The sequence below is a fragment of the Physella acuta genome, unplaced genomic scaffold (assembly GCF_028476545.2).
Source record: "Physella acuta isolate Inbredline_101_S28 unplaced genomic scaffold, ASM2847654v3 ptg001258l, whole genome shotgun sequence".
Lineage (NCBI taxonomy): Eukaryota > Metazoa > Mollusca > Gastropoda > Physidae > Physella > Physella acuta.
In genome coordinates this window covers 12797-40729 of record NW_026732773.1, presented here as the reverse complement: position 1 = coordinate 40729, position 27933 = coordinate 12797, and the positions used below count along the sequence as shown (strand labels likewise).

The following is a 27933-nucleotide window of genomic DNA, read 5'->3' as shown; positions in this document are numbered from 1 at the left end:
ATCACGTATGAAGGCTTATGTCTATTATCTAAAATTAGTGCTAGACTGTCATTTTATTTAACAGGCGTTGTCAGTGACCAGGTTTTTTTAGTGGGTGAGGGAAAAAGTCGACAAACACGACAGCAGCACTTTGACTTCTAATTTTTTCGTTTTTACAATTTGTTTAAGGGGGGGGGGGGGGGTTCTTGAGATTAATATTGGAACAGACCAACCTATAGTCGAGATTAACTTCCAATGTACCTAGTGACTCAGTAGCAGACGTGAAATTGATCGATGCGACATTTTTTTCTAGGTCAAGCTTGGCGGGAAAAAAATATTCTGAATCATGATGACATTGCACAAATTTTTGGTGCGTTGAAAAGATTTCGTGTTTTAATCAGGGTGTGTTTGTGGTTTGTGTAAAGATTGACATACCATATGTAGGCCGAATATCTTTCTATTCCTGCCATCCTAAATCCGCGCAGCGCACATTTTTTAATACATTATACCCTGCTTCTAATATGTTAATACTTTTGTAAAACAGAAAGTATCATAGTATTATTTGGCTTTGTAACATAGCAAAACAAGCATACAGCATAAAAAATGGGAGAACACATATTATTTATTACTTTTATTACATTTATTTAAAAAAAAAAGTAATTATAAGATGTAAACATCAAATTTCAAACAGCAGATTATTATGTCATTCTTACAGTAGATTTAGTAACAACATAGTAACTGCCTGTTAGAATAGTACTACAACTTAAAAATATGTCTATAATCTAATTGTTTACTATTTAAACAGAGGTATAAATGAACCTCATTTAGCTGTTTAAATCATATCACAGCCATTCAGAGCCCTACTCTGTGAGGTACTTAGAACTAGTTCAGTAACAGTGTCCGTTTTCGTGTCCAGGTCATTAGGAAGTGATTAAGTGACCAGCAGCATAAAGCCTGATTGACTTTTGTGACCCCACTCATTTTATGCTGGGTACCTGTAACTGCTGGGGTGACTCATCATCAGGTGTTAAACCACAACTTGGACTGTGCCTGTGTTAACACATTTTTGAAGCTTGATTTCTTTGTAATTTAAAAAGAATTAACAATGACAATGACACTCAAGACCAAAAAAATATAATTTTTGTGAACAGAAACTTTAAAAAGTGTCTCTTTAAAGTTTCCAAATGTCAATAGTTTTTACCTTTATTACTGACATTAGCTGGAAAGTGAATACATATTTTATTAACATACAAGGTGAATTTGTTATTTGTCACTGTCAAAGTGCATGAGAACTATCATTAGTCATGTATTTTGCCAATCTTCATCTTAATTAAAACAAATTTTAATTTACAGTTTAAAATTACAGAATTATTTTTTCAGCCTTGTATGACAAAAACGTCCTAGTTTGAGAACTTGATTTTCATGCTTTCCATTCAGAAACTTTCTTCTCCCTGATAAAAAGTCCCCTGGGGCTGTCAATGTTTGCAGGTAGAAGAGCACAATACACAGGTGTTTCAGCTCCTGTGGACAAAAAATATCAGGTAAATCACAGTTATACCCATGTACAGGCATTTTCATATATTAAAGTGTAATAAGGATGGTGTGGTCTGATAGTAGAGATTACGACTGCTAACCCAAAAAGAACGAGTTCAAATCAGGGATTCAGGTCACCCCTGAGTCCACCCCCTGATACCTGACTTGTGTTAGGGAAACTAAGGTGGTTGGGAATAGTGCTGACCACATAATTCCTTCATTTATAAGGTAATTGAAACAGATTCTCTGCTTCATCTGTCCCATGTGTCTTGGGCACAAACAGGAAAACATAATGAAGTGTAATAAATTGAATTTTACCTTGGTCAACTGTGAGAGTTCCTTTATAGCTGGTCATCTCAGTGGCAACGTAACCGGGACAACACTGGAACAAAAATTGTTTAAACAGTCAAAACAACCATTAGTCACCAAGACATGCAAATATTATTTACTTATGACTCATCTTAATGTATATAAAATATAAATTTTCTACTTTTCTATTTTAAAATTTGTAAAAAAAATATCACTTTTAAGTTGGAAATTTGATAAATTTAATTATCAAGCTGTTTAATCCAAATATTTTTAAAAAACCAACTTTAAAGACTGAATTAAGACGTCAAGGCTAAAATAATAGGAACCTACAGCATTGACAACAATATCTTGACAGCCTTTCTTGTCCAGTTCTCTCTGTTGAATTATTGACATGACAGTGACACCAATCTTTGACATGCCGTAAGCTGAGTCAGGGAAACCTGCCTGCTGGTGTTTGTTGTCTTTAGCCAAGCTAATGGAGAGAAGAGGAAAAAATTAATTGAGAACATGTTCGTTAAGTTTTGTGGATATTTTAAAATAGGCCCTACACACTGTTTAATATTTTCACTTGCTTTAATGTATACAAATTTATAAATATTATGGCACAAATAGAATTTTTTTCCTTACTCAACAAATTTTTTGATGATAGATTTCAGCTCATCCATAGAGAGATTAGGATCAGTAAATTTAGCCTTGTATTCATTGGAGCACTTAGATAAAGCCATCTGAGAACCATAGCTGGACAAATTCACAACCCTAAAGTAAAAGTTTGAAAGTTAAATAAATATCAGGATAACTCAAAGAAGTAGAATCACAAATCTTCAAAACATGCATACAAATTTTAAGCTTAAAAAAATTCTACGAAAAAAAAAAATTCCTGAAGTTTAAAAAAACTGACCTAGCATGTGGCCGAAGCAAAGGGAAGAGAACCTGACAAACATTTAATGTGTTGAAGAAGTTTGTCTTTGTTGATACCTCAGCTTGTTCAGCGAATGGAACAGTGGATGCTTGCTGTGAAAAAATTAGGGATTTTTAATAATGTCCCCTACCTGATACACAGTGTTATATAACATTTCCATAGACTACCCCCCACCTCTAACCGTATAACATTTCTAGAAATCCCACTCCACATGAAAACACCACGCTGATAAAAAATAAACACAACTTGACTTAACTACTTCTTTAGAATTTAAAGGCAAATTAGAAGTTATGCTACAATAAAACAATTATTTATTGTGGGTTCCGGTACTTTATCCATAAATAATGATAGGTTTTAAAGCAAGGTATTAAAGCAAACTTTATAATATTATAAATTTATTTTATTCCAGATTAAAAAAAAAAAGATCTTATAAATCAAATCACTTAGTAAGCAATGAACAAAAAAAAATCACCTTGTATGCAATGCCAGCATTGTTAACAAGAATGTCCAGACCTCCATAGTTTTCTTTCAGAAAGTCACGAATTCTTACAACACTGTTATGGTCATCTATGTCCAGCTGGTGGAATTTAGGATGCAGATTTTCTTTCTCCAAATCTGAAACTGCTTGTTTACCAAGTTCAGGGTTTCGAGCTGAAGAAATAATCAACTTGAAATTATTTGTCTTGCAAACTCAATTTTTTTGGTCCAAAGTCTAAAACTTAATTATTACTGAAATTTATTTTAGCTTGTTTTAAATTTAGATCAAGTAGAAATAGCTCTGATTAGTAATTAGCCATAAAATAATAAACTAGATTTACTCTAAATTTAGATTTAGATCTGGTTTGAAAATGTGAAAATATAAAAACTTTTTACACAGTACTGCCAAATTGGCCTTTTTCTTACCTGTAAGCACAACATCACCATCAAAGTTCTTGCACAATGCTCTGACAATGGCAAAACCAATACCTTTATTTGAACCAGTAACCTAGATCATAATAACATATAATTAATATTGATTACATAATTTAATCGTCAATCAATTCAATAAACTTAGAATCTAGTTAGTAGTGTTAGGGAATTGTACATTAATTAATTATACTGCCGCCTGCATCATACAATGATTCATGATGCTTATATTTTTAAATGATTTAACTAAACTAAACTAAATAAGTGCCAACTTCATTAGATCTAGATATATATAATATCCTGTCTACAAATTCACTAAGTTAACTTTACCACTGCTACGCGTTTCGACATTTTAATTTAATTTTGAACACTCGTTTAGCCAACAGTATAAAATTTAGAATTACTCTACGACGTGTAGCGTACTACTGCTATTTAAGCAAGTTTCTTCGAACTTTAGCCTGTTTTACACTTGGTATGTAAACATGTGAAAAAGAAAGTAGGCCTAGGTCTAAAAGTGGAGTGTTGTATTGTTAAGTTGGGATTTTTTTTTAAATGTCAAATATAAATCTATAATGTGTTGAGTATTATTATGATACTGAAACACATTTTTACTTATAATTATAATAGTTACAATTACATTATTTTGAAAACAGGATATATATCGGGCCATGCAATTTCTTTACGGATTGAGCAAAGATCTTCTATGTCTACTCTATGCTATAGACTTAATTAAAATCATAAATAAACATAAAATTGTGACATTTTTTACCCGACGTTTTCACAGGCACTGTCAAAGGAGTCCGTATCAATTCATATAACCCTACCCTACCCCTCCCCCCCCCCCCCACTCACTACACACATTTGTAGAACTTCCATCTAAGAAAGTAAGATTTAGTTTAATAGGCATATAAAATGTATTTGAAGTACCGCCATCTACGATGAAACACGGTGACATTTGCAATTATTTTCAATGAGTTCAAAATGTCGAGGGGGGGGGGGGGGAGGGCGGTCGACTGTCAAATCACGATGACATTTGCAATTATTTTTCATTCCATTAGTTCAAAAGTCGGTAAAGTGTGTTGGGGGGGGGGGGGGGTGACTGTCGAATCACTATGACATTTGCAATAATTTTCTATTGATTTAAAAAAAAATGTGTCTAGGGGAGGGGAAGGGAACGACCCAAAGCGATGACATTTGCATTAAATTTCAATGCGCTAAAACAAGCCTAAATGTGACTAGCTAGGCGCTCGAGTATAATCCCCAAGGAAATCAAAAGAGAGGGCGCCACCGACAGACTGGGAGGCGGCGTCTTCTTGGCGAACTGAAGACAGCATGGATGTATTGGGAGACTGTAAAATCAACAGCATGGGACACAACAAAACAGAAGGTTACGGTGGACGCCCTATGTTCCACAAGCAGTGACGTAGCTATTCTTTTGTGTGTGGCCAAAAGCACACCTGGGGATGGATTGGACACGCCCTGCGTAAACCAACTAGCACCATCACCAGTCAGACAGGCCCTAGATTGGAATCTCCAACTAGAAAGTAGTAGGCTATAATAGATTGACGACAGAAGCCTGTGGTTGTATATAACAGTCTTTATTATGTACAGACGCCATGTTGCAAAGAGAGAGGAAGCAGGTGGCGAGAGAGAACTATATATAGATAACAACATGTAAGGGACATCACTCAAGATAACAATATAATAAATATAACTAATACAGAAGAGTGAGTTCCCTTGACCTCACAATTATTTCAATCTATTACATCCCTTTACCCTTAGAACACAATAACACATCTCTCAATAGAACAATTGATAGTATCCTAAAATCACCAATTATATTGTAACATGAACATTATGGTAGATTACATCCTTACAAACAATGCACAATATGCCACAACATAATCAAGATACAAAACAATGATGTCAAAGTCCTTTTGACCTTTAAAATCATAGGTCTAACTTATTTGGGACTTTGATTGTCCTGCTTGACCTTCTCAGTGGCTTCTGATTTGGTGACTCAAGATTCTGACCATCTGGATTCTCTATCTCAGGAGGTCTAGGATTTAAATCATTAACTCCAGAATTTACATTTTCTGACTCTAGACAACTTGGTTCACTCATATCAACAGAACTTGGTTGTGGAACAACTGAGTTGGTGTGAACTGATCAGACTTGGTGGGATTGACAGATTCACACTTATTATCTGCACAAGTTATTTTTAACTTTATAAGGCACAGGTCCTGTACATTGAACAATTTGACCTGGTATCCATTTTTCCTTTCTCCCATAATTTCTTAGATACACATTATCATTAATACCAAATTCTCTTTCAATGAATGTTTGTCATGATTTAATTTTTTAATTGGCATCTGAAAGTATTATGCTATTATTCAGATCCTTGACTGACATAGATTTCTTTGATTGATCAATTTTCTCAGGTAATCTGATAGTGCTTTCCTGGTAACCAAAAATACTGTTTAAAGTAATATCCTGGACAATATCACTTTGCAACTGTGATCCAGTATTTGAAGTGGGTGTATTAAATGGCAAAAATCTTTTTCTTCTTTTGATGTTACCCTTTTAGTTTCTGTAAGTGCTAATGATGTTAGCAAAGTTGTTTGATGATCACATTCCTTCTTACTAATGTATTCTCTTTAAAACATTTGAAATTGCCATATCACCATAATCATTTATTAAGTTACAAATACTTTGTTTAGGCAACTCTGACTGATAATGGACTGCATCTTCTCCATCTTTTATATTATTTTCACAAAGGTTTTTATTTCTTATTTAATATGGCCTTAAGTCATCATTCACAGACTCTTCAGGCCAACCATTCTTACAGTACTCATATACTTTTATTAAGCACTCATCTTTTTGTGTTTCTCTTTTAATATCATTCACATTTATATTGGAGTTATCCATGATAGTGAAGAGAACAAATACATCTTCTGGTACATAGCTCAGGCTTTGGTTTTTTAAAGATTATCTACTAAGACTATCTGCACTATTCTCAGATCCAGGTTTGTATCTCAATTCATAATTGTATGCAGTTAGTGTGATAGCCCATCTTTGAATTCTTGGTGAGGCATGCTCAGGTAGGGTTTTGTTTTCTCCAAATAAACCTAGCAATGGTTTATGATCTGTAAAGATGGTGAACTTCCTACCAAACAGAAACTTATGAAATTTCTTAACACCAAAAATGATGCCTAAGCCTTCCCTATCTAACTGAGAATAATTTTTCTCAGCCTGATTCAAAGATCTACTGGCAAAAGCAATGGGTCTGTCACCCTTCTCATCCATGTGGGACAAGACTGCTCCTACACCATCTGGTGAAGCATCACATGTTAATATAAGTCTTTTCCCTGGGTCATAGTGAGTTAGTAAGGTGTCAGCAGACAAAGCCTCTTTTGCTGTATTAAAAGCAGCTTCTTGTTGTTTACCCCAGTGCCAAGTTGCATTTTTCTGTAGCAGCTTGTACAGTGGTGATAGTTTACCAGATTTCCTATGAACTTTCCATAGTAATTTATTAAGCCCAAAAAAGCTCTTAGTTGTTGGGTATTTTCAGGTTTGGGTGCTTCTTTAATGGCTTTTGTTTTCTCAGGTTGAGGTCTGATGCCTTGTTTGCTTAATATATAACCAAGAAAACTAATTTCTGTCAACATGAATTGACATTTATCTTTGTTTATCTTTAAACCTTTTTCACCAACAATTTTCAAGACTTTATCAAGTGTTTTAAGATGTTCAGTGTCATTCTTACCAGTTATGTACACATTGTCAAAGTACACACAAACATTTGGAATATCCTTAAAAATACTGTCCATGACAGCCTGGAAAATTCCAGGGCTGGATGATATGCCAAAACATAGTCTTTCATATTGGTAGAGTCCTTTATGTGTGTTTATTGTCGTATAGACTTTTGAATCTGGATGCAGTTCTAGTTGAGTGTAAGCATGACTAAAGTCTAATTCAGTGAATTTGTCTCCTGCCAAATTCAAAGAAATTTCCTCAATGTTAGGTATAGTGTACCTATTTAGCTCTATTTGCTTATTCAGTGTAGTTTTATAATCTCCACAAATTCTTATAGAACCATCCTTCTTTAACACTGGCACAATGGGCGTCGCCCAATCGGAATAGTCTACCTTCTTTATAATGCCATTAGATGCCAATCTACTTAGCTCATTTTCAATTTTGTTCCTCATTGCATAAGGTGGAACTCTAGCTTTGCAGTATCTTGGATTTGTGTCTTTAATGCTTAACTTCACTGTTCTATCATTTAGTAAACCTGAATTACCAAAAACACATTTATTTTCAGATATAACTTTATCTAGTGAAGTAAGACTAGATTCTTTTACATTCTTCAATGAACAAATACTCTCCCAATTTAACTTAAGATCACTTAACCAGTTCCTACCTAGTAATGGCGGTCCATTTCCTTCAACCACAAGAAGAGGAAGTTTAACACTTTGACCATTATAACTTACATGAACCATACACTCTCCTATTACCGGAACATTGTCACCAGTGTATGTTGTTAGACACTTGTGACACGGCTGTAGAGACACTGATCCTCCTGTGGCAGCGTCAAAATCTTTCTTTGTTATGACTGTTAGAGATGCTCCAGTGTCAAGTTGGAAGCTGATGCTCTTACCGTTGATATAAACTGGTACATTGATGGGAGCATGACTTATTGATTTCACAGAGAACAGGTTGAAATCCGGCTGCAAATCAGTTTGAGCATTTTCACAGGTAGAGTGGTTCATTGGTTGGGTTAGGTAGTCTTGGTGAGAGTTAACATAGTGCTGCTTTTGGTTGCGGTACTGTCTTGACTGGCTAGATTTAGCAACAGACGAAGACTTTGCAAAGCAGGCCTTGGCAATGTGACCTTGCTTACCGCACTTATAACAAGTTGCTAACTTGAACTTGCACCGATGAGATGCATGGGGACCTTTGCATCGATGACATTTTTGATAATTATTACTAGATTTAGATCTAGGATTTGAACGAGCAGGCTGTTTAGCATAAGTTGGAATGCTCTGATGGGGTTGATGTTTATTGACTAACCTGCTGTTTACTGCATGGATCTCTGAAGGTGCTAAAGATCTCGCCGCATCTGATGACTGCTGGAATGACATTGCAAGTTGTATTGCTTTTTCCAATTTTAGATCTGACTCGAGCAGCAACTTTCTTTGAATATCAGGGCTGTTTACACCTGTCACAAACTTTTCACACAGTCTGTCAGACAGCGTTTCTCCAAATTCACAAAATCTACTTAAATGACGTAAAGCAGCAACATATTCTGATATTGACTCGTTTGGTTGACGAGTCCTACTGTCAAATCTAGCTCGACATAGAAACTTTGATGGGGTAGGCGCATGGTGGTCTGTTAGCAATTTGCTCAGCTCGTTAAAGCTCTTGGTAGTTAGACTAGCTGGTGTGCATAAGTCTTTTAGTAGCCTAAATTGTTGAGGCCCTATGACTGTTAACAAAACAGCTCTCTTTTTGGCTTCTATCGTCACGTCGTTAGCTTCTAGGTAAAAGCTTAACCTCTCTAGGTAATCTTGAATGATTTCATCATTCGCATCAAATTCTTTTATTTGGCCATACAGCGCCATAATTCTAGAAATAATTAGCTAATAAGCTCTAGCAAACCTCTTTTTTGCGTAAGTAGGTGCTCTTTCTAGTCGATGTTTATCCTTCGTCGCCAGTTATAATAGATTGACGACAGAAGCCTGTGGTTGTATATAACAGTCTTTATTATGTACAGACGCCATGTTGCAAAGAGAGAGGAAGCAGGTGGCGAGAGAGAACTATATATAGATAACAACATGTAAGGGACATCACTCAAGATAACAATATAATAAATATAACTAATACAGAAGAGTGAGTTCCCTTGACCTCACAATTATTTCAATCTATTACATAGGCCAAATCTAACGTGGAAAAGGTCTGCTGTCAGTGAAGCAGAAGCAGTCAGAATGGCATGGGCCCAACTTGGTGGAATCGCCCAAAACTGATGGTCTGGTTCAGAGTTTCTTCCAGGCATCTCTTCGGGGGGGGGGGGGCGAAGCCCCCCCGATAAATTTTTACCGCCCCCCCCCCCCCCCCGAACGGAATTAAATTTATATAATTTATATAGAAAATATATACTTTTAACAGTGTTCGCCCCCCCCGAAGAAAGTTTACCGCCCCCCCCGAAAATTTCAAGTGCCCCCCCCCCCCGGAGAAAAAAGTCTGGAAGAAACACTGGTCTGGTTGCGTCCCTATGATGATGATGCCAACATTATCAGTGAGCCCCTTCGTGAGCCGTTAGGCTACAACAAAACTAAGACAAACCCTCTGCGATGATAAGTAAATGTATATATTTTCTTTATAAATTATATTTCGTTCCAGGGGGGGGGGGGGGCGAATAGCGTCTACCCCCCTCCCCTCCGGAAATCATGCTTAAATTACCCGCATGCAAAATTAACTGTAAAGAAATGGGGTTCGTGAGATATAGGCAACATTGCCTTCAAGGAACGTTAACATTTTAAAAAACATTTTTAAAATATTTTGCTATAAAATATATAGGATTAACTTTAACTTAAGTATATTAGCGGGGAAATCCGACGAAATTCGGAAAAAATCACATCTTTAACTTAGTAAGTTAAGATTGGAACAAGCAGGGTGGGAGGTTAGCAGAACATGTGTGGTTTTCAGAAGGAGTTTGATGGACCACTATGGAATCGTTCCACATTCATCAGCATCACCCCAAAATTTCACGGACTCCATCAGCCAGACAACTTACAATAGGTTAACGAGCCGTCTATCTTTCAGTGAAACCGCAAGTAAAACTAGACTGAATGATTTATCCAAATGATGATCTCCTTGAGTCATGGATTGGATTACGAGAAGGAAAAAAATCTGGAATTCGCGACTGAACTATGGGCAAATGGGGTAGGTTTAGACTAACATTGAGCAAACCAACAAACAATAGGCATTACACTGAAATCCTCATGGAGAAAGTAAAGTGAGGAGGCTAAACAAACTTGAGAAAGATTTGTTATCAGTTAAGTATAATCAGCTGGAACGTCATGGACCTTTCTGAGAGAAATTGCCCAAACCAGAGTAGGTCTACACTCTAGAGACTATAGAGAGGTGTGATGTGTCCGTGTGCTCTATAAGGGGTCATCCATAAATGACGTCACGCTTTTTTTGACGATTTTTACCTCCCCCCCTCCCCTCCGTCACACGTCGTCACAAAAAGTCAGACCACCCCCCCCCTAAAATGACGTCACACCTCAACCTACAACCCCCCCTCAAAATTGCAGTTGAATTTTTTTAAAACATCGATATTTTTCCAAAATTTTGTCTAAACTATTAAAATTTATTAAAACAGTTATCTAAATAGCGAAATAACGTCTAAAATTCGTTTTCTAACATTGCTTTTTTATAATGCAAAAATGTGACGTCGCAACATCTGACCCCCTCCCCCTCACATCGTTACAAAATTACGGACCCCCCCCCCCCCCCCCTACGAGTGTGACGTCATTTATGGATGACCCATAAGAGGTCTGCAGGAATGATGACGATAGGTGTGAATACACATGTAGGCCTACATACATACACACTTTTTCTTCCTCTCTTATTTTATATCAAGCATTATATTTAATATTATTCATACCAAACATTATTACATAGTATAGTTTCCTCTTACAATTCAACAATGCGCATCATTCAACCTCTAGAGATTTAATGCTATAGTTTTCTTCTTCCTGACTTGAACTGTACATTGTTAGTAGACAACCCAAAAAAGTAACATTAGAATGGGTACATTATGGTGTACACGCTGAATAATTACCTGTGTATATGTGCTGTAGGTAATTGTTTTGTTTTAACAGGTGAAAATAGCTAGGGTCATTGTCAGGTGTTGGTTCTTGGGTAGTTGGGGTTGTAGTACTAATGTAGTAACCTTGACCTCTGAACATTAGTTTCAGGAGTAGTATATTTAATGTGAACATACACATATGGTTCATTAAAAAGTTAAGACACTTTACTTGTCACAGATGCTCTAAAATCATGAAAAGATTGAACACTTTAATTTTAATAATCACAGATTTTATTTGGAAAACATTAGAATAATTGAAAAGATTAAAACTTTTATGAACAAATAAATTATAAAAAGCTTTTACAACATGAACTTGTAAGGCAGAATTAAAATATGCTCATAGAGTGTGTAGCATGTCACCAACAAACTGTACCAAGTCACTAGCAAACTTTGGTCAATTCAACTGGTGTATTTAGTCAACAGTGTTGTCACTGTGTTATGGCTATCAAAGGTTCAAACAGAAATCAAATTTTAACAAGCAAGAAAATTATTATCTCCTGATTGGGGTCATGTTACTTAGAAACCTGGATAAGCAGTTAAATTAAACAAATTATTACAGCTAGATCATTAGTGATATACAGCTGGCATAATAATAAATAAAATTATAAAAATGAATTTATTTATATTTATTTGCTAACAGTATGAGCATAAATTTAAATGATATATATTTCACAATATTACTTAAGTAATTTTTAATTAGTTAACAAAATCATCTCCAGATTGTATCATTGGTATTTCAGCAGATTCTAAATAATTAACAATAATTCTGTAGGTTATAAAGCTGATTTTCATGCTTTCCATTCAGACACTTTCTTCTCTTTAATAAAACATCCTCTGGGGCTGTCAATGTTTGGAGGTAGGAGTGCGCAGTAGACAGGTGTTTCAGCACCTGATAAAAGACAATAACAAACTCAGGTATTTTCATACATCACTTATTAGCCAGGCCAGAGTGAATTATGTTGGAACTATTTTGTTTGGAAAATTAACCCCTTTACTGTGTGTCACGAGTTAACTCGTCATATAAAATCTTGTGCTTAACCGTACATCACGAGTTAACAAGTCTTCAGATAAAAAAGTCGTCTGTGTGCCGTGTGTCCCGAGTTAACTCGTCTTGATAAGAAAATAGCATTGGAAATCAATAACAATGTAGAGGGAGGCTAATCTAACAGCCAATTCAACAGCGGATGATAAAAATAGGTCATCACGTGATGTGAAAACGAAAGTGAAAAAAAAAACAATTACACGGTTTCCAAAAAAAAAAAAAAAAAAAAAATTTCCACGGTAAAGGGGTTAAATGTCACCGACAGAAATGTATTTTAAAATTTTAAAACCTAATTTAATTAGATATTAAAAAGTTTATACATACTGGATAGAAGAACATGCATGTTCCATTGCATATTGACAATATATTTGTTTTAAAAAAAAAATTATTTAAAATTTCCTTTTGTAAAACACAATTGTACTGGCTTTACCTTGATCAATAGTGAGGGTCCCCTTATGACTAGACATGTCAGTAGCAACATAACCAGGGCAGCACTGAAACAAAAAGTGTTTAAATAGTCTGATTGTCAACATATCTCTACAACAAAAACAAGTGTTTAAATAGTCAAAGAAAGTATTACTCAAGATAATAATTAATACATGGAAAATTTGTAATTCATTCTGATGGTTTTTAATAAGTGTTTTATCTTTGTCTTATGATGATTACAATTATTTTTACAGACCACATATTTCCATTTTTTTTTACATTGAAAACAAATAAACAAAAATCTAATTTAATAATAACCAATTAAAAAAATTTGATCAAACATTGTGATCCCATTGAATAAAAGAATAATTTTAAAATGGCTGAATAGATGTCAATATATAACAAAAAAGTACTGAAAACAAAAATATAAATATATATCTAACTAGATTTTGTATATGAATAAAAAAAAAAGACACCTACCGCATTGACAACAATATCTTGACTTCCTTTCTTGTCCAGTTCTCTCTGTTGAATCATTGACATGACAGTGACACCGACCTTTGACATGCCATAAGATGTGTCAGCAAAACCTGCCTGCTGGTGTTTGTTGTCTTGAGCCAAACTAATGAGGAGAAGAAAAAAAAATCAGCTCCACCATCTATTTAAACAGACACGTTACACCATTGGATATAACTTTCCTGTTACATTCCTTTATCCCCATCAGTGTTTGGAAAACATTAGTTAACTTATTTTACTTGTGTCAGTGAAAGAAATAAATTACAATTATTTTGGCCAGAATAAAAAAATTCCTTACTCAACAAACTTTTTGATGATAGAGGTCAGCTCATCCATAGTGATGTTAGGGTCAGTAAATCTTGCCTTGTACTCATCCGAACACTTGGACAAAGCCCATTGAGACACCATACTGGATACATTCACAACCCTAAAGCAAATGATGTTAAAAAGTTTCTAATGGAAATCAAGTCTGATTAGTGTAAGGAAGCAAACATCGAACTAAAATAGACTCCAAAAAAAAAATATAGACCTAATGTATTTTAAGGTTAAAAAAGTTCAGAAGGAAAACAGATTCCAAATTGTAAATAACTGACCGAGCATGTGGACGAAGCAAGGGGAAGAGAACCTGACAAGCATTTAATGTGTTGAAGAAGTTTGTCTTTGTTGTGACATCAGCTTGTTCAGAGAATGGAGCGGTTGATGCTTGCTGTAAAAAATAAATATATGCAATTAAAATACAGTATAGGTGTATCCTGAAAACACACCAAAACTATTTTTTTTAAAGAATTTTAAGACAAATGTAATTTTTTAAAATTCTTCCAAAGATACTAAAATATTTAGAGTTTCTATAACTGTTGCAACTTTACAACTGAAATATTTGATACTCAAAGACCTAATTCAGAAAATAGTTATGTGAAGGATAACTTAATTTATTTAACTTAAGTCTTTATTATTCAAAATTTTTAAACGCAATAAGCAAAAAGGAAAATTACCTTGTAAGCAATGCCAGCATTGTTTACAAGAATGTCCAGACCTCCATAGTTTTCTTTCAGAAAGTCACGAATTCTTACAACACTGTTATGGTCATCTATGTCCAGCTGGTGGAATTTAGGATGCAGATTTTCTTTCTCCAAATCTGAAACTGCCTTGGTACCAAGTTCAGGGTTTCGAGCTGTAGTAATGATAAAAATATTTACATGCAAGAACTCTGTAATGGGTTATATAAATGTATGGGCTACTAATACAAGAGTTTTTTAGTTTTAAATAGCTTAATTTAAGATTCGGGTCTATTTTTTTTACCGTGATAATTTTTAAAAAGTATTAGGTTAAGGCCTCATGTCTTTAACAGTGGCCTTTTAGGACATTTGTTTTATTTATTTTTACTTTTAAAAAAAATTTAAGTTTTTTATTTTAAAAAAGTGTTTTATAAAACAATAGCAATTTTAAATTGTTTGGCTTTATTTTAATTTTGAAAGTCTGAATATTTAAGTCTAAAAATAAGTTTTAGTAGCTAAAAGTAAAGTTTTTAAAAATGTTTTCTGGATAACAAAAAAATATGTATTCTTCTTCATGAACCAGTAGATAATAAAAATGGAATAAATAATTAGGGATTTTAAGCCTACTTTGCTTAAGACAATAAAGTAAAATTTGTTGACTTATCTGGCAATATGGATAAATAAGAATTTTTTTTTAAAGAATGGGATCTAGATCTGACTAGATTCTAGGCTTTTTTTCATACCTGTAAGCAAAACATCTCCATCAAAGTTTTTGCATAAAGCTCTGACAATAGCAAACCCAATACCTTTATTAGAGCCTGTAACCTATTTCAAGACAAGTGATAAATCAAAATTAAACAAATGACTAATAATAGTATTACTATAGATTAAAACTGCCTTCCTATGCACTATTATTGTATTATTTGGCTCTATAATATAAGACTAACTCAAACTACTAGATGTCTAGTTCTAATTTTTCTTTTATTTCATACATCATTAAATAAGAAATATACTTCATACAGCAAAGTTTCTATTCTATTATTTTTATTATTATTATTTCAATTAGGCTAGACCTATTCTATTAATCACCCTTATAGTATACTATACATGTTTACAGTGGCATAGCCAGGATCGTCTCAAGGGGGGGGGGGGGTTCCAATTTTTACCCGGGGAACAAACTTTTGATTTGCACCCCCCCCCTCAAACTTTCGATTTGCACCCCCCCCCCTCAAACTTTCGATTTGCACCCCCCACTCAAACTTTTGATTTGCACCCCCCCCTCATACTTTTTATATATACCGAGGGGTCTATGGGGGGGTTATGACCCCCCCCTAACCCCCCCTGCCTACGCCACTGCATGTTTATGACTGTCAGTAGTAATTACTATGAATAAAATAACAACTTGATGTTTTATGTTATGTAAGAATTAGTAAGAATTCTAGTCTATGTACTTTTAACTATTATTAGAGTCAACTAAGACTAAGTAATTAAGACATGGTGCATAGGTTGAAATGAATAGCATAATAATCAGAGTTTCTTCCAGGCATCTCTTTGAGGGGCCAAACCCCCCCTGAAAATTTTTTACCGCCCCCCCCCCAAACGAAATTTATATAATTTATATAGAAAATATATACTTTTAACAGTGTCTCCCCCCCCCCCCCCCCCGGAGAAAAAAGTCTGGAAGAAACACTGATAATAATAGTCACAATAGTTAATGATAATACTTTAATAATTTAATAGTTAATAGGCCTACCTAACTAACTACTGGGTCTAGATCTAGATCTAGTCTAGTAACTAACTACTAACTAACTAGATCTAGATACTAGATCATAGATCTAGTACATACAGTACAGTTGAGTACAGTAACTGGTAAGTCAGTTACTCTACTGCCCTACTGGTAACTCTTCACTACTAGATCTAGTACTGTACTAGAATTCAAGATCTAGATTCTAATAGTACAGTTATACTCTGTTATACTATATCTAGATCTAGCTTAGATCTAGTATATATTTAGTATTTAGATTTAGTATTTAGTTACTAGATTCTATTTAGTATAGTATAGTTAGTATAGATCTAGATCTAGATCTAGTAGTATTAGTATTTATTTAATATTTTAGTATGCTGCAAGCAGGTTAGGCAGAAAATGAAATCTTTTTAGTAGTTTTTAGAGATGAATAATTATTAATTATTAATTTAAAAAAATAATTTTACCAGTGCCACACGCTTGGACATTTTGATTAGAAGATCTAGATCTATTTATTTTTAAAATAACTTAAAAGAACACCAGGCTTGTCGTGTCGCAGAACTTCGGCCTGACTTTTTAGCAGAACTAGACTTGATCCCGGCCTTTTTCAGTTTATTATAATAAAAAGGCGAAACGGAAAGTGCCGCTGGCCAACTTTTGTTAGTTCAGAGTTTAGGGAAATCAAGCGCAGCGATCCTCCACCTGGAAGTCTCGGTGCGGCTTAGTGCAAAAAACTTTCTTATAAATATCTGTAATCAGTGGTGTATCCCGGGTGAGCGGCTGCTTCCCATGCAGGCAATTCTAGCTCATGGTGCCTTTTTTGGGGACAAAAATTAAATGTAACAAGCAAGAACAAGTAGGCTCAGCGATGAATAACTAAAATATTGAAGCTGAAATGCATGCACTTATCTTGTGGTCGGCATTTGAATTTGAACTAGATCTAACTAAAATGTCTTGTTGTCGGCGTTTGTACCACCCTCCCCAATATTTCCATAATGGGAGGGGATTTATTCTCACGATCAGCTAAGAAAAAAGTAATGAGGCTAATGATAATCAGGAACCCTTTGTAACATAGAAGAAGACATGTGAATGATATGGACAAAAGCTTGAGCTTACTGACAAGTTTTAGGGATCCTTAAAATTGTTCTTAGTAGAGGGGGCGGACACTTAAAACTTTAGGGGGGACTTAAATCTCCAGGGAAGAGGGGGTGGACAATGGTTAAAGTATATTTTTTGTAAATAAATTCTGTTTGTAAATATAGGACAGGAGCATTGGAATTCAGGCGTGTTTTGCCTCACCCCCCCCCCCCCCCATCAAAGAGATGCCTGAAAGAAACTGAGATCTTACGCTCAGCAAAGAAATGAAGCTAACAATAATCAAGAAGCTACTGTAACAATACCTAGAAGAAGACATTTGAATGTTATGGACAAAAGCTTGAGCTTGCTGAAAACTTTTAGGGACCCTTAATACTAATACTATATATAGACATAGATCTACATATATAGATATAATAGATCTATATATAGATCTATAATATATATAGATATAATATCTATCTACCTATATATTTATATATATAGGCCCTATATATATATATATATATATATATATATATATATATATATATATATATATATATATATATATATATATATGTCTAAATATAAAATCTTATATATAATATGCCTTTTTTGTGGCTAATTACATATTTCCCAAGTCAAATTGTCTTTAAAAAAAGAGAATGTAACTTTTCTATAGACAATCAATTAAACAAATCTTATCGATGGAAAACAAGTAATTTATTATTCAAAAGATAATAATAGTTCACTTAACTGTAAACATTTAAAAATATTAGACTAGCACCAAACATTTTATGGCATATAATTGTAGGCAAAGTATAAAGTGGAAGTAAAAGAAATATAACAACTACAACAGATTATACATAACATACAATCTAAACAATCTATCCTTGTAATGTGTATGCTATTTTAAAAAATCAAATGAAAATCGCCTAGTATGCAAAAAACAAAAACATCAAATCACCTTGTATTTAATTCCTGTATTGTTTATAAGAATGTCCAAGGCTTTATGCTTTTCTTTCATAAAATCATAATTTTTTTTACCACCACTGTAAGTGTAATGGTCATTAGAGTACTGCATTGGTGATCCATGAGCATTTCTTCAACCATTCAACAACACTGTTTCTTCTAGAGGTTATACTAGTAATTACTAGCAATAATTTCTATTATAATTACAAAATGTATTGGCTGTATTCCATTAAGAGCATAAGAACAAAACCTATGTGATAAATATTTCTCAATACTGGTTTTGTAATTATTACAAATTTTACATCAGCTATTGACTGCATATTGTTTGTTATTTTGGCAGTTTCTAAATAATTAACAATAATTCTCTAGGTTATAAAGCTGATTTCATGCTTTCCATTCAGACACTTTCTTCTCTCGAATAAAACATCCTCTAGGGCTGTCAATGTTTGGAGGTAGAAGAGCGCAGTAGACAGGTGTTTCAGCACCTGGTAAAAGACAATAACAAACTCAGGTATTTTTATACAACACTTGTAATCATTTTAACATGAAGTCAAATTAAATGCTGCTGACAGAATTTTTTTTTAATTTAAGAACTATAATTATAGTAAGATATTTAAAAATGTGTATACCTTAAATAAAAGATGTATATTCCAGTTAGTAAATAATTTAAAAAAAAATTATACTATCCTTTCTAAAACAGTCACTATTCTAGTCTTTACCTTGATCAATTGTGAGGGCTCCGGTGTGACCTGACATGTCAGTAGCAACATAACCAGGACAGCACTGAAACAAAAAGTGTTTAAATAGTCTCATTCACAATAAATCTCTACAAAAAGTGTTTTAGTTGTAAAAATAACAAGTCAAAGAAAGAATTAATTAACACTGTAGATAAAAAATGTGGAACATAAAGATGTAAGCAGCTCTGTACTCATAATGACTGTACAATTCTATTTACAGCACATGTGATATTGCTGTTTTACATTAATAACATGGCATGTTGATTCAAGATCTACTCCAACTAAATCGTAATTAGAAAGGTTATAAATTATTTTGATCTCAATCCAATCTAAACATAACTTTAATAGGGTAGTATAGACTGCAATATATAATTTAAAAAAAAAAACACTTGAATTTTAATATATATTTTTATTTTTTGTTTTTAAAATAGACACCTACGGCATTGACAACAATATCTTGACATCCTTTCTTGTCCAGTTCTCTCTGTTGAATCATTGACATGACAGTGACACCAACCTTTGACATGCCATAAGCAGTAAAATGGAAACCTGCCTGTAGATGTGTATTGTCTTGAGCTGCACTAGTAGTCAGAAAAAAAGTTTATGGAGATATAACCAGTGGTGCCACCTATGTAAAATGCCTTATGGTACAGCTTGTTTTTTGTTTTTTTACATTTCTCCCATTGCATTAGTGGTGTGGAGTTTTTAATATGTAAGGGTGGGTGCTTATTTTGTTTAGTATTTTAACTTTTTTCAGTGTAAAGAAAAATTGATTACAATTATTTTTGTAAGAATAGAAATTTTTCCTTACTCAACAAATTTTTTGATGATGGAGGTCAGCTCATCCATAGTGATGTTAGGGTCAGTAAATCTTGCTTCGTACTCATCTGAACACTCAGACAAAGCCCACTGAGACACCAAGCTGGACACATTCACAACCCTACAAATTGTTTTTCAAAACTATCATGCTGTCTAAAGACAGTAAACTTTAAAATCACAACATGAAATAAAAAACAACTTCAAATATTCAGAAAGAAAACAGATTTAAATAACTGACCGAGCATGTGGCCGAAGTAATGGGAAGAGAACCTGACAAACATTTAATGTGTTGAAGAAGTTTGTCTTTGTTGTAACATCAGCTTGTTCAGCAAATGGTGCGGATGATCCTTGCTTTGAAAAATAAACTTGTAATTGATTTTAAAAAACATCCTAAAATTAAACAAAAATATCGCTCACCTATTAATTTTAAAATTTAGTAGTTACAGTAGGCATAATGATTTTCTAAATTTATTTTCTAATTTGGCTAAAATATTTATAATTATAATAAACTACACTTTACAAATGCAACTGTTACATCTCAACATCTGATTCTGACATTGTGCAAAGTATTACAATCTATAAGCCTACCAATTTCATGGCACCAGTCTCTTTTATTTCAGAATTTAAAAAAAAGAATAAATTTGTAGTAAATTAAATCATTTTATATGCAATAAACAGTAACTGAAATTCCCTTATTTGCAATAAACAAAAATAAAATTACCTTGTATGCAATGCCAGCATTGTTTACAATTTACAAGAATGTCCAGACCTCCATAGTTTTCTTTCAGAAAGTCACGAATTCTTACAACACTGTTATGGTCATCTATGTCCAGCTGGTGGAATTTAGGATGCAGATTTTCTTTCTCCAAATCTGAAACTGCCTTGGTACCAAGTTCAGGGTTTCGAGCTGTAGAAATTATTGAAATATTTACTTGCTAATTTAAAAAGCTTTATGGCTGTAAAGTTATTCACCAATAAATTTGTTTGGCTTTTCTAAAATGTAGTGATTTAGAACTCTTCTACTGAAGACATTGATTCTTTCAGGGGATGGGGTGAGGGGGGGGGGGGGGGGCAGTGTTTCTTCCAGACTTTTTTCTCCAGGGGGGGGGGGGCACTTGAAATCTTTGGGGGGGGGGCGGCGGTAAACTTTCTTCGGGGGGGGGGGGGGCGGACACTGTTAAAAGTATATATTTTCTATATAAATTATATAAATTTCATTTCGTTCGGGGGGGGGGGGGGCTTTGCCTGGAAGAAACTCTGGGGGGGGGGGGGGGGGAACTGGTACCCTGTCTACTCTAAAATAAAGCCTAATGAAAGGTTGGGAGCTGTATTAAGATTTTAAAAATAGTTTCTATTTATACCTGTAAGCAAAACTTGTCCATTGAATTGTTTGCATAGAGCTCTGACAATAGCATAGCCAATACCTTTATTTGCACCTGTAACCTATTTTGGGGGGAGAATGTGATGTTAAAGTTAAATATAATTAAAAAGCCTAAATTACCTGTACTTGTAGGTCCACTAATATTACTAACTCCATACATATAGGCCTATTCAACTAATTTATTACTAATCTTGATCTAATTTAATTAGAAGAGAAATAGGCCTACAAATTATGTTTTTTTATATGACTAATTAGGCCTAATTAATAATAATTAGGCCTGCATTGCTATATAAAACATTACAATTTATTATTAAGGATGACAACTTGTCAGAATGTCAGTCATCAATCTTTGTTTTTTTTTTGTTTTTTTTAAGTCATCAATCCTTGGTAACTTAATAATAATAGTACTAAGTACATAATAGGCCTAGACTAAACGAAGATGTCTAATAAAATAACAATTATCAACTAGGCCTATCAATTAGCCTAAATTTATATTTATTTTTTAAATAGGCCTATAATATTTTATAATTTTACCAATGCAACTCGTATGGACATTTTATAATTTTAATTCAAATTGTTTTTATAAGGCAAGAAAAAAATATTCTTTAAATAAAAGTAATTGCTGTAGAATTGTAGTTGTAGACTGTGTGTGACACTATAAGATTGTTGTCGAACTTAGGCCTCTTTGTTGTCGAACTTAGCCTTTTTTGTAGCGTTTATTATATTACATTAGGTCTATTAATATTATAGATTATATAGATCTAGATCTAGGATCTATATAAAAAAGGCTAAACAGAGGGTGTCGTATTTCCTTAAAAATTGAGATCTAGATCTAGATCTAGATCTAGATCTAGATTTCTGCGGCTTCCGAGCTGACCATCTGTCCTTGGGTTGGGGGGGGGGGGCTTTTTTACATATTAAAATGTAAATTTTCATATCCTCATCTAGATCTAATAGAGGTCTAGTAACATTCTTCAAATGAGTTGATAACGGCAACGGGGATGTCGATCCTAAGTGTGACAAAATCCGATAAGCCCTTATGCCGTATAATTATTTTATAATAATTGTGTACATAAGATGACTTTAAAAAGGCGATCCGATGTCATTGGTTGCTACGGATACCCGGATATACAACCAAGTTTTAAGTATTTTTTTTCCGAGTTAAATTTTGATTCTAGAAATCTAGACTCATTTGCTTTTAAATCAGTTCAGCGTTAGCCCCCTCTTCTATGCAAAAAAAAAATATTGATTAGATCCTAGATCTAGATCTAGATCTAGATCTAGATATTTATTCTACAAAGGCAAAGGCATTATATCGCATTATCATTTTATATCAATAATAATTTAATATAGGGCCTACTATTAGTATTGTTAATTTTTACGTCAACTTACGTCACAAGAATGTAGATTGTAGATCTACTATTACTATTATTCTAGAACTGTTAATCTAATAAAGTAATAATAATTATTTGTTAGTCATATAACTGTTTTTTTAACCAGAACAGCTTCAGAGTTTGACACACTCATTGGCAGTTACTGCCAGTTACACACTACACTCTACACTGAGACTACACTGTGATTATATCTGAGCACATCAGTGATTGATATCTATACTATGTATAATAAACAATATAATATATCTATTATATATATATATCTTTTTATATAATAGTTATATATAAACCGTCCTACATCTATACTATTAGTTAGTTAATAGCAGTGGCGTAGCCAGGATCGTCTCAAGGGGGGGTTCCAATTTTTACCCGGGGACAAACTTTCGATTTGCACCCCCCCCCTCAAACTTTCGATTTGCACCCTCCCTCAAACTTTTGATTTGCACCCCCCCCCTCATACTTTTTCTATATACCGAGGGGTATACCCTAACCCCCCCTGCCTACGCCACTGGTTAATAGTTAGTGTTGGCCTATGGCCTATATTATGTGGATTTAAAGCAAGCAATTTTTTATTGTTTAAAAAAGTGCTGATTTTATTAGTGAAAATTTAATAAAACAGAGAACCAATACTACTAACTCAAATTAGAGTCTACAATGTTAAAAATGAAAAGATTCAATTATAATATACATAATAATTTAGTGATCAGCATTCAGCTCTCAGAATACAGATAATGTCTTAGGGTAAATAACCTAGTAGTGGACAAGGTTATTGTCCATAAAAGATTGTTATCTTTACCCAGTAGAAAGTTCATCCCTACCCTACAGATGGGTCAGCTGATAATGGTGAATATCCATTCACAAAATTTGAAACTGCTGTAAGCTTTAAAAAATGTGACTAGTCAAACAGTTTAGTTTTATTTAATCTTGCAAATCTATTTAGCACCTGTTATTCAGAAGTATTTTTGCCTTATACAGAATCAAGTTTTTTTTTTTTTTAATTTCAGATTGAAATGACAGAATCATTATTTATAATTCTTTAGGCCTGTAAGTTTTCACTGGCTGGTAGGCCTGATTTGTTGTTGATATTTTACTTTATCTTATCAAAGAGATTATCTCCCTGTATTAGTTTCATGTTTTTGTTATTTAAAGGAGAGAACTATTTTTATTCAAATTCAAGTTAGTGACATTTTAACAAATAAAATATTTTTCTGTTATCAATACTCTACATTTATAAATAGTTTGTTTATTTTTTTATTGGTGTATTTACTATTCAAAGTTTATTGATGTGTTGCTATTCTTATGCTACTTATGTATGTTTTCTTTGACAAGGTCAGGAATATTTTATTACAGCTCTTGGCAACATTTTCTTTTATAGTTTTATTGCACATTTTTTTACATGGTCAGAATAAAAAAAAAATTAAAACTTTCCTACCTTGCTGCACTAGTAGTTTGGTCTGATACACTCACATCATTGTAGACTCTGATCTAAATTTCAGGGATAAGAAATTTTGCAGCATAGAGCAAACATGGATACAGAATCAACCTTCATAAATGGCTTTATGAGATCAATGTCTGTGATTATAGTGTCAGAACTGGGAGACAACACATTTTTTCTGGCAGCCATTATGGCAATGAAACATTCCAGGCTAGCAGTTCTAATGGGGAACCTTGCCGCCCAGATTTTCATGACGACCTTTTCAAGTAAGTTATATTAAGTTACATTATTGATTTTAAACTGAAAATGTATGTGAGTTTATTTTTTAGACATATTTTCAAATTATTTAGAGGCCTGTAGCTTTCCAAATAATTGAAAATATATTGTGATTAAAATAATGATCAACTATGATTTATTATACCTATATAAATATATTTTTTAAATCATAATTTTAAAAGCCTGATCTTTTAAATTATATTTATTAAATTTTTAGAAAATAATTTTAGTACCAGTTTTAAGTTGTAAAGTTATTTTTATAAATTAATAGTTTTTTTTATAGGGCTACTTATTTATTAATTGTTTTAAAAAGTTTAATAAAGATTCCTTATAACAGAACTAGAAGAATAAAGTTAGATAATTCAATAACAATAAAATATTTTTGTTAGCTGCTATTGGATATGCTGCCACAATGATTCCAGGGGCTGTAACCCATTTTATATCATCAGCACTTTTTGGTTTGTTTGGAACAAAGATGTTAAAAGAAGGTAAAGTAAAAAAAAAGTACATAAGTAGATTTGTACTACTAGCCTGTAACTTGTTAAACTTATACCAACTAGCTATGATCTTCCCCCTTGCAGTCATCACAAAAAGCCAGACCCCCTCCCCTAAAATGATGTAATTTTTTAGCCTACCACCACCAAATGTAAATATGACATCACTTTTTGACCCCTACCGCTCTCATCACACATCATCTCAAAGATTTGAATCCCCCTCCCCATAGAAGTGTGATGTCATTTATGGATGACCCTTTAATACACATGAATGAATAAGAAACTGTAGAGCTAGTTCTATACTGTCAATGTATGACAAATGTATAAAGTGTTTGATAAACTAGTACGATTAGTTAGAATTAATTTTTTTCATAATGTAATGCATTAATTATCAATTAAAGTATTTTTTTTATTTTAAAAATATTTTTATCTTTTTTAAAATCTTTTTTAAATAGCTAAATTCAAAAGTTTAAAAAATGTCTAAACCTGTTTGAAAGCAGGTGCATTAAATGCTAGTTGTAAACATGTCTTAAGTAACCAGCTCCAAACATTTAACTTCCAGCTCTGCACATGTCTTAAGTAACCAGCTCCAAACATTTAACTTCCAGCTCTGCACATGTCTTAAGTAACCAGCTCCAAACATTTAACTTCCAGCCCTGCACATGTCTTAAGTAACCAGCTCCAAACATTTAACTTCCAGCCCTGCACATGTCTTAAGTAACCAGCTCTAAACATTTCACTTCCAGCCCTGCACATGTCTTAAGTAACCAGCTCCAAACATTTAACTTCCAGCCCTGCACATGACTTAAGTAACCAGCTCCAAACATTTAACTTCCAGCCCTGCACATGACTTAAGTAACCAGCTCCAAACATTTAACTTCCAGCCCTGCATATATCTTAAGTAACCAGCTCCAAACATTTAACTTCCAGCCCTGCACATGTCTTAAGTAACCAGCTCTAAACATTTCACTTCCAGCCCTGCACATGTCTTAAGTAACCAGCTCCAAACATTTAACTTCCAGCCCTGCACATGTCTTAAGTAACCAGCTCCAAACATTTAACTCCCAGCCCTGCACATGACTTAAGTAACCAGCTCCAAACATTTAACTCCCAGCCCTGCACATGACTTAAGTAACCAGCTCTAAACATTTAACTTCCAGCCCTGCACATGTCTTAAGTAACCAGCTCCAAACATTTAACTCCCAGCCCTGCACATGACTTAAGTAACCAGCTCCAAACATTTAACTCCCAGCCCTGCACATGACTTAAGTAACCAGCTCTAAACATTTAACTTCCAGCCCTGCACATGTCAACCAACAAGGCAGCTGAGGAGTACCAAGAGGCGCAAGATGTTCTTAAAGAAGATGAAAGGAAGGTTCCGTAAATTTTACTTTCAATAGTTATCTTATGTGGCATTGGGCAAAATTTTACTTTCAATAGTTATCTTACATGGCATTAGGCAAAATTTTACATGAAGCGAAATTCCCTTGAAGAAGCAAAAGTATCAGTGCAATGTTGATTTTGTATTCACAGTACTCTATTACTTGTTTAAGGTTATCTGTATTTTATAAATTTCTGCACTTTACAGCCAAGCAGTTGTGCCATGGCATAATTAAGTAGGAACATTGGCCTTAGGTATTTTACCTGTTTTTTTATAATGATTAACTTTTTTTATTTAGAAAAAACAAAATGACACAGTAATGTTTTTGAAGGGGATTGTATCACCTGTGTTTCTTCAATCATTCACATTGACATTTATGGCTGAATGGGGTGATCGATCACAAATAACAACTATAATTTTGGCTGTTAAAGAGGTACACATTTTTTTAAAAAGTTTTTAATTTTAAAAATTTTGTTATTTAAGAACTAAACCTTTATTCAAATTGTAGTTTGATAATTTATAGGTTGGTCAAAAATTAAAACTTGAAAGTTAAAAATTAAAAATATTCCTCCGCAGAACCTATGTGGTGTGCTGCTGGGTACATTTATAGGCAATGCTCTGTGTACAGGGCTGGCTGTTTTAGGTGGTGGTCTCATAGCAAAAAGGATTTCTGTTAGAACAGGTACATTCAGTTGTTATCTGTATATTTGGAAAATAGTATTCAAGTACTTCTTTCATATGAATACTTTCCTAAAATTAAATAGTATGTTTATAAAATGATGAATATAATTTAGGTTATTGTTTGATGTTCACAATGTTTATCTGCAGTGACTGTACTTGGAGGACTGTTGTTTTTGTTTTTTGCTGTATCTTCCCTTTTGACTGAACCAGAAGAGTGAGCTTATCCAGATCCTGCATAATACTACATGATATGGCATGATACTACATGATATGGCATGATACTACATGATATGGCATGATACTACATGATATGGCATGATATGGCATGATACTACATGATATGGCATGATACTACATGATATGGCATGATATGGCATGATACTACATGATATGGCATGATACTACATGATTGATATGGCATGATACTACATGATATGGCATGATACTACATGATTGATATGGCATGATACTACATGATTGATATGGCATGATACTACATGATATGGCATGATACTACATGATTGATATGGCATGATACTACATGATATGGCATGATACTATATGATATGGCATGATACTACATCATATGGCATGATACTATATGAAATGGCATGATACTACATGATACTCAATATTTTAACTCAGTTTTAAACTGATTTAATTATTCAACTTTTGTTGACAGAAAAACAATTTTTTTTCACTTTTTTTTTTTGGTAGTGCTAGGAGTTTAAGTTCTAGTTAATGTACATAATCATAGGGTTATAGTGGCCGTTATAGTAAAGCATTGATAGGGTTAAAAGTTCATACTGTTATTTTAAACATTAATGTTACAATTCACATTACAATATAATGTACATAATCATTGGGTTATAGTAAAGCATTGATAAGGTTAAAAGTTCATACTGTTATTTTAACCATTGACGTCACACTCTACATTATAACATAATGTATGTGCAATAATGTGTTCGGTGGCTTTACGACAGTTTATGTCCACATTATTTTTTATGAACAAAACAGCAATAGAAAAACAAAATTATCAGACTCATT

General features: G+C 33.5%; 3 protein-coding genes and 1 pseudogene across 5 annotated transcripts; 1 reads left to right on the top strand and 3 right to left on the bottom strand.

Annotated features, from left to right (window-relative positions):
• Window positions 1-1117: 1117 nt before the first annotated feature.
• Window positions 1118-3997, bottom strand: LOC131957701 (carbonyl reductase [NADPH] 1). The gene is made up of 8 exons (XM_059322446.1): window positions 3977-3997; window positions 3644-3725; window positions 3213-3391; window positions 2720-2832; window positions 2449-2577; window positions 2152-2293; window positions 1831-1894; window positions 1118-1500 (listed from the first exon to the last, which is right to left on the bottom strand). Exons 1-8 carry the CDS (start codon window positions 3995-3997, stop codon window positions 1400-1402), a joined length of 831 nt encoding a protein of 276 aa, XP_059178429.1. The 3' UTR covers window positions 1118-1399.
• Window positions 3998-12050: 8053 nt separating this feature from the next.
• Window positions 12051-16881, bottom strand: LOC131957697 (carbonyl reductase [NADPH] 1). The gene is made up of 8 exons (XM_059322441.1): window positions 16707-16881; window positions 15239-15320; window positions 14493-14671; window positions 14094-14206; window positions 13799-13927; window positions 13465-13606; window positions 12989-13052; window positions 12051-12405 (listed from the first exon to the last, which is right to left on the bottom strand). The coding sequence occupies exons 1-8, from the start codon at window positions 16725-16727 to the stop codon at window positions 12305-12307; spliced, it is 831 nt and encodes a 276-aa protein (XP_059178424.1). The 5' UTR covers window positions 16728-16881; the 3' UTR covers window positions 12051-12304.
• A 1488-nt stretch (window positions 16882-18369) lies between these two features.
• Window positions 18370-21964, bottom strand: LOC131957702 (carbonyl reductase [NADPH] 1-like; annotated as a pseudogene).
• A 1642-nt stretch (window positions 21965-23606) lies between these two features.
• On the top strand, window positions 23607-27201 carry LOC131957699 (transmembrane protein 165). Of its 3 annotated transcripts, none has more exons than XM_059322444.1 (7): window positions 23607-23663; window positions 24116-24320; window positions 24720-24818; window positions 26123-26199; window positions 26504-26638; window positions 26782-26887; window positions 27034-27201. In XM_059322444.1, the coding sequence occupies exons 2-7, from the start codon at window positions 24146-24148 to the stop codon at window positions 27102-27104; spliced, it is 663 nt and encodes a 220-aa protein (XP_059178427.1). In that variant the 5' UTR covers window positions 23607-23663; window positions 24116-24145; the 3' UTR covers window positions 27105-27201. The 3 variants fall into 3 exon arrangements, with proteins under 3 accessions (XP_059178427.1, XP_059178428.1, XP_059178426.1); XM_059322445.1 differs by having other exon boundaries at window positions 23632-23681; XM_059322443.1 differs by lacking the exon at window positions 23607-23663 and adding an exon at window positions 23735-23795.
• Window positions 27202-27933: the final 732 nt, after the last annotated feature.

Excerpts from the sequence above, each read along its gene's own strand:
- LOC131957701 (XM_059322446.1), bottom strand. The coding sequence starts at position 3,997 with ATGTCGAAACGCGTAGCAGTG. Across the intron at positions 1,895-2,151 it reads AAGATATTGTTGTCAATGCT|TGTTGTCCCGGTTACGTTGC; the intron begins GTAGGTTCCTAT and ends TTTTTGTTCCAG. Across the intron at positions 1,501-1,830 it reads AACTCTCACAGTTGACCAAG|GAGCTGAAACACCTGTGTAT; the intron begins GTAAAATTCAAT and ends TTTTGTCCACAG.
- LOC131957697 (XM_059322441.1), bottom strand. The coding sequence starts at position 16,727 with ATGTCCAAGCGTGTGGCACTG. Across the intron at positions 15,321-16,706 it reads TGTCCAAGCGTGTGGCACTG|GTTACAGGCTCTAATAAAGG; the intron begins GTAAAATTATTT and ends GTCTTGAAATAG. Across the intron at positions 12,406-12,988 it reads GACCCTCACTATTGATCAAG|GTGCTGAAACACCTGTCTAC; the intron begins GTAAAGCCAGTA and ends GTCTTTTATCAG.
- LOC131957699 (XM_059322444.1), top strand. The coding sequence starts at position 24,146 with ATGGATACAGAATCAACCTTCATAAATGGCTTTATGAGATCAATGTCT. Across the intron at positions 24,321-24,719 it reads TTTCATGACGACCTTTTCAA|CTGCTATTGGATATGCTGCC; the intron begins GTAAGTTATATT and ends TATTTTTGTTAG. Across the intron at positions 26,888-27,033 it reads AAGGATTTCTGTTAGAACAG|TGACTGTACTTGGAGGACTG; the intron begins GTACATTCAGTT and ends GTTTATCTGCAG.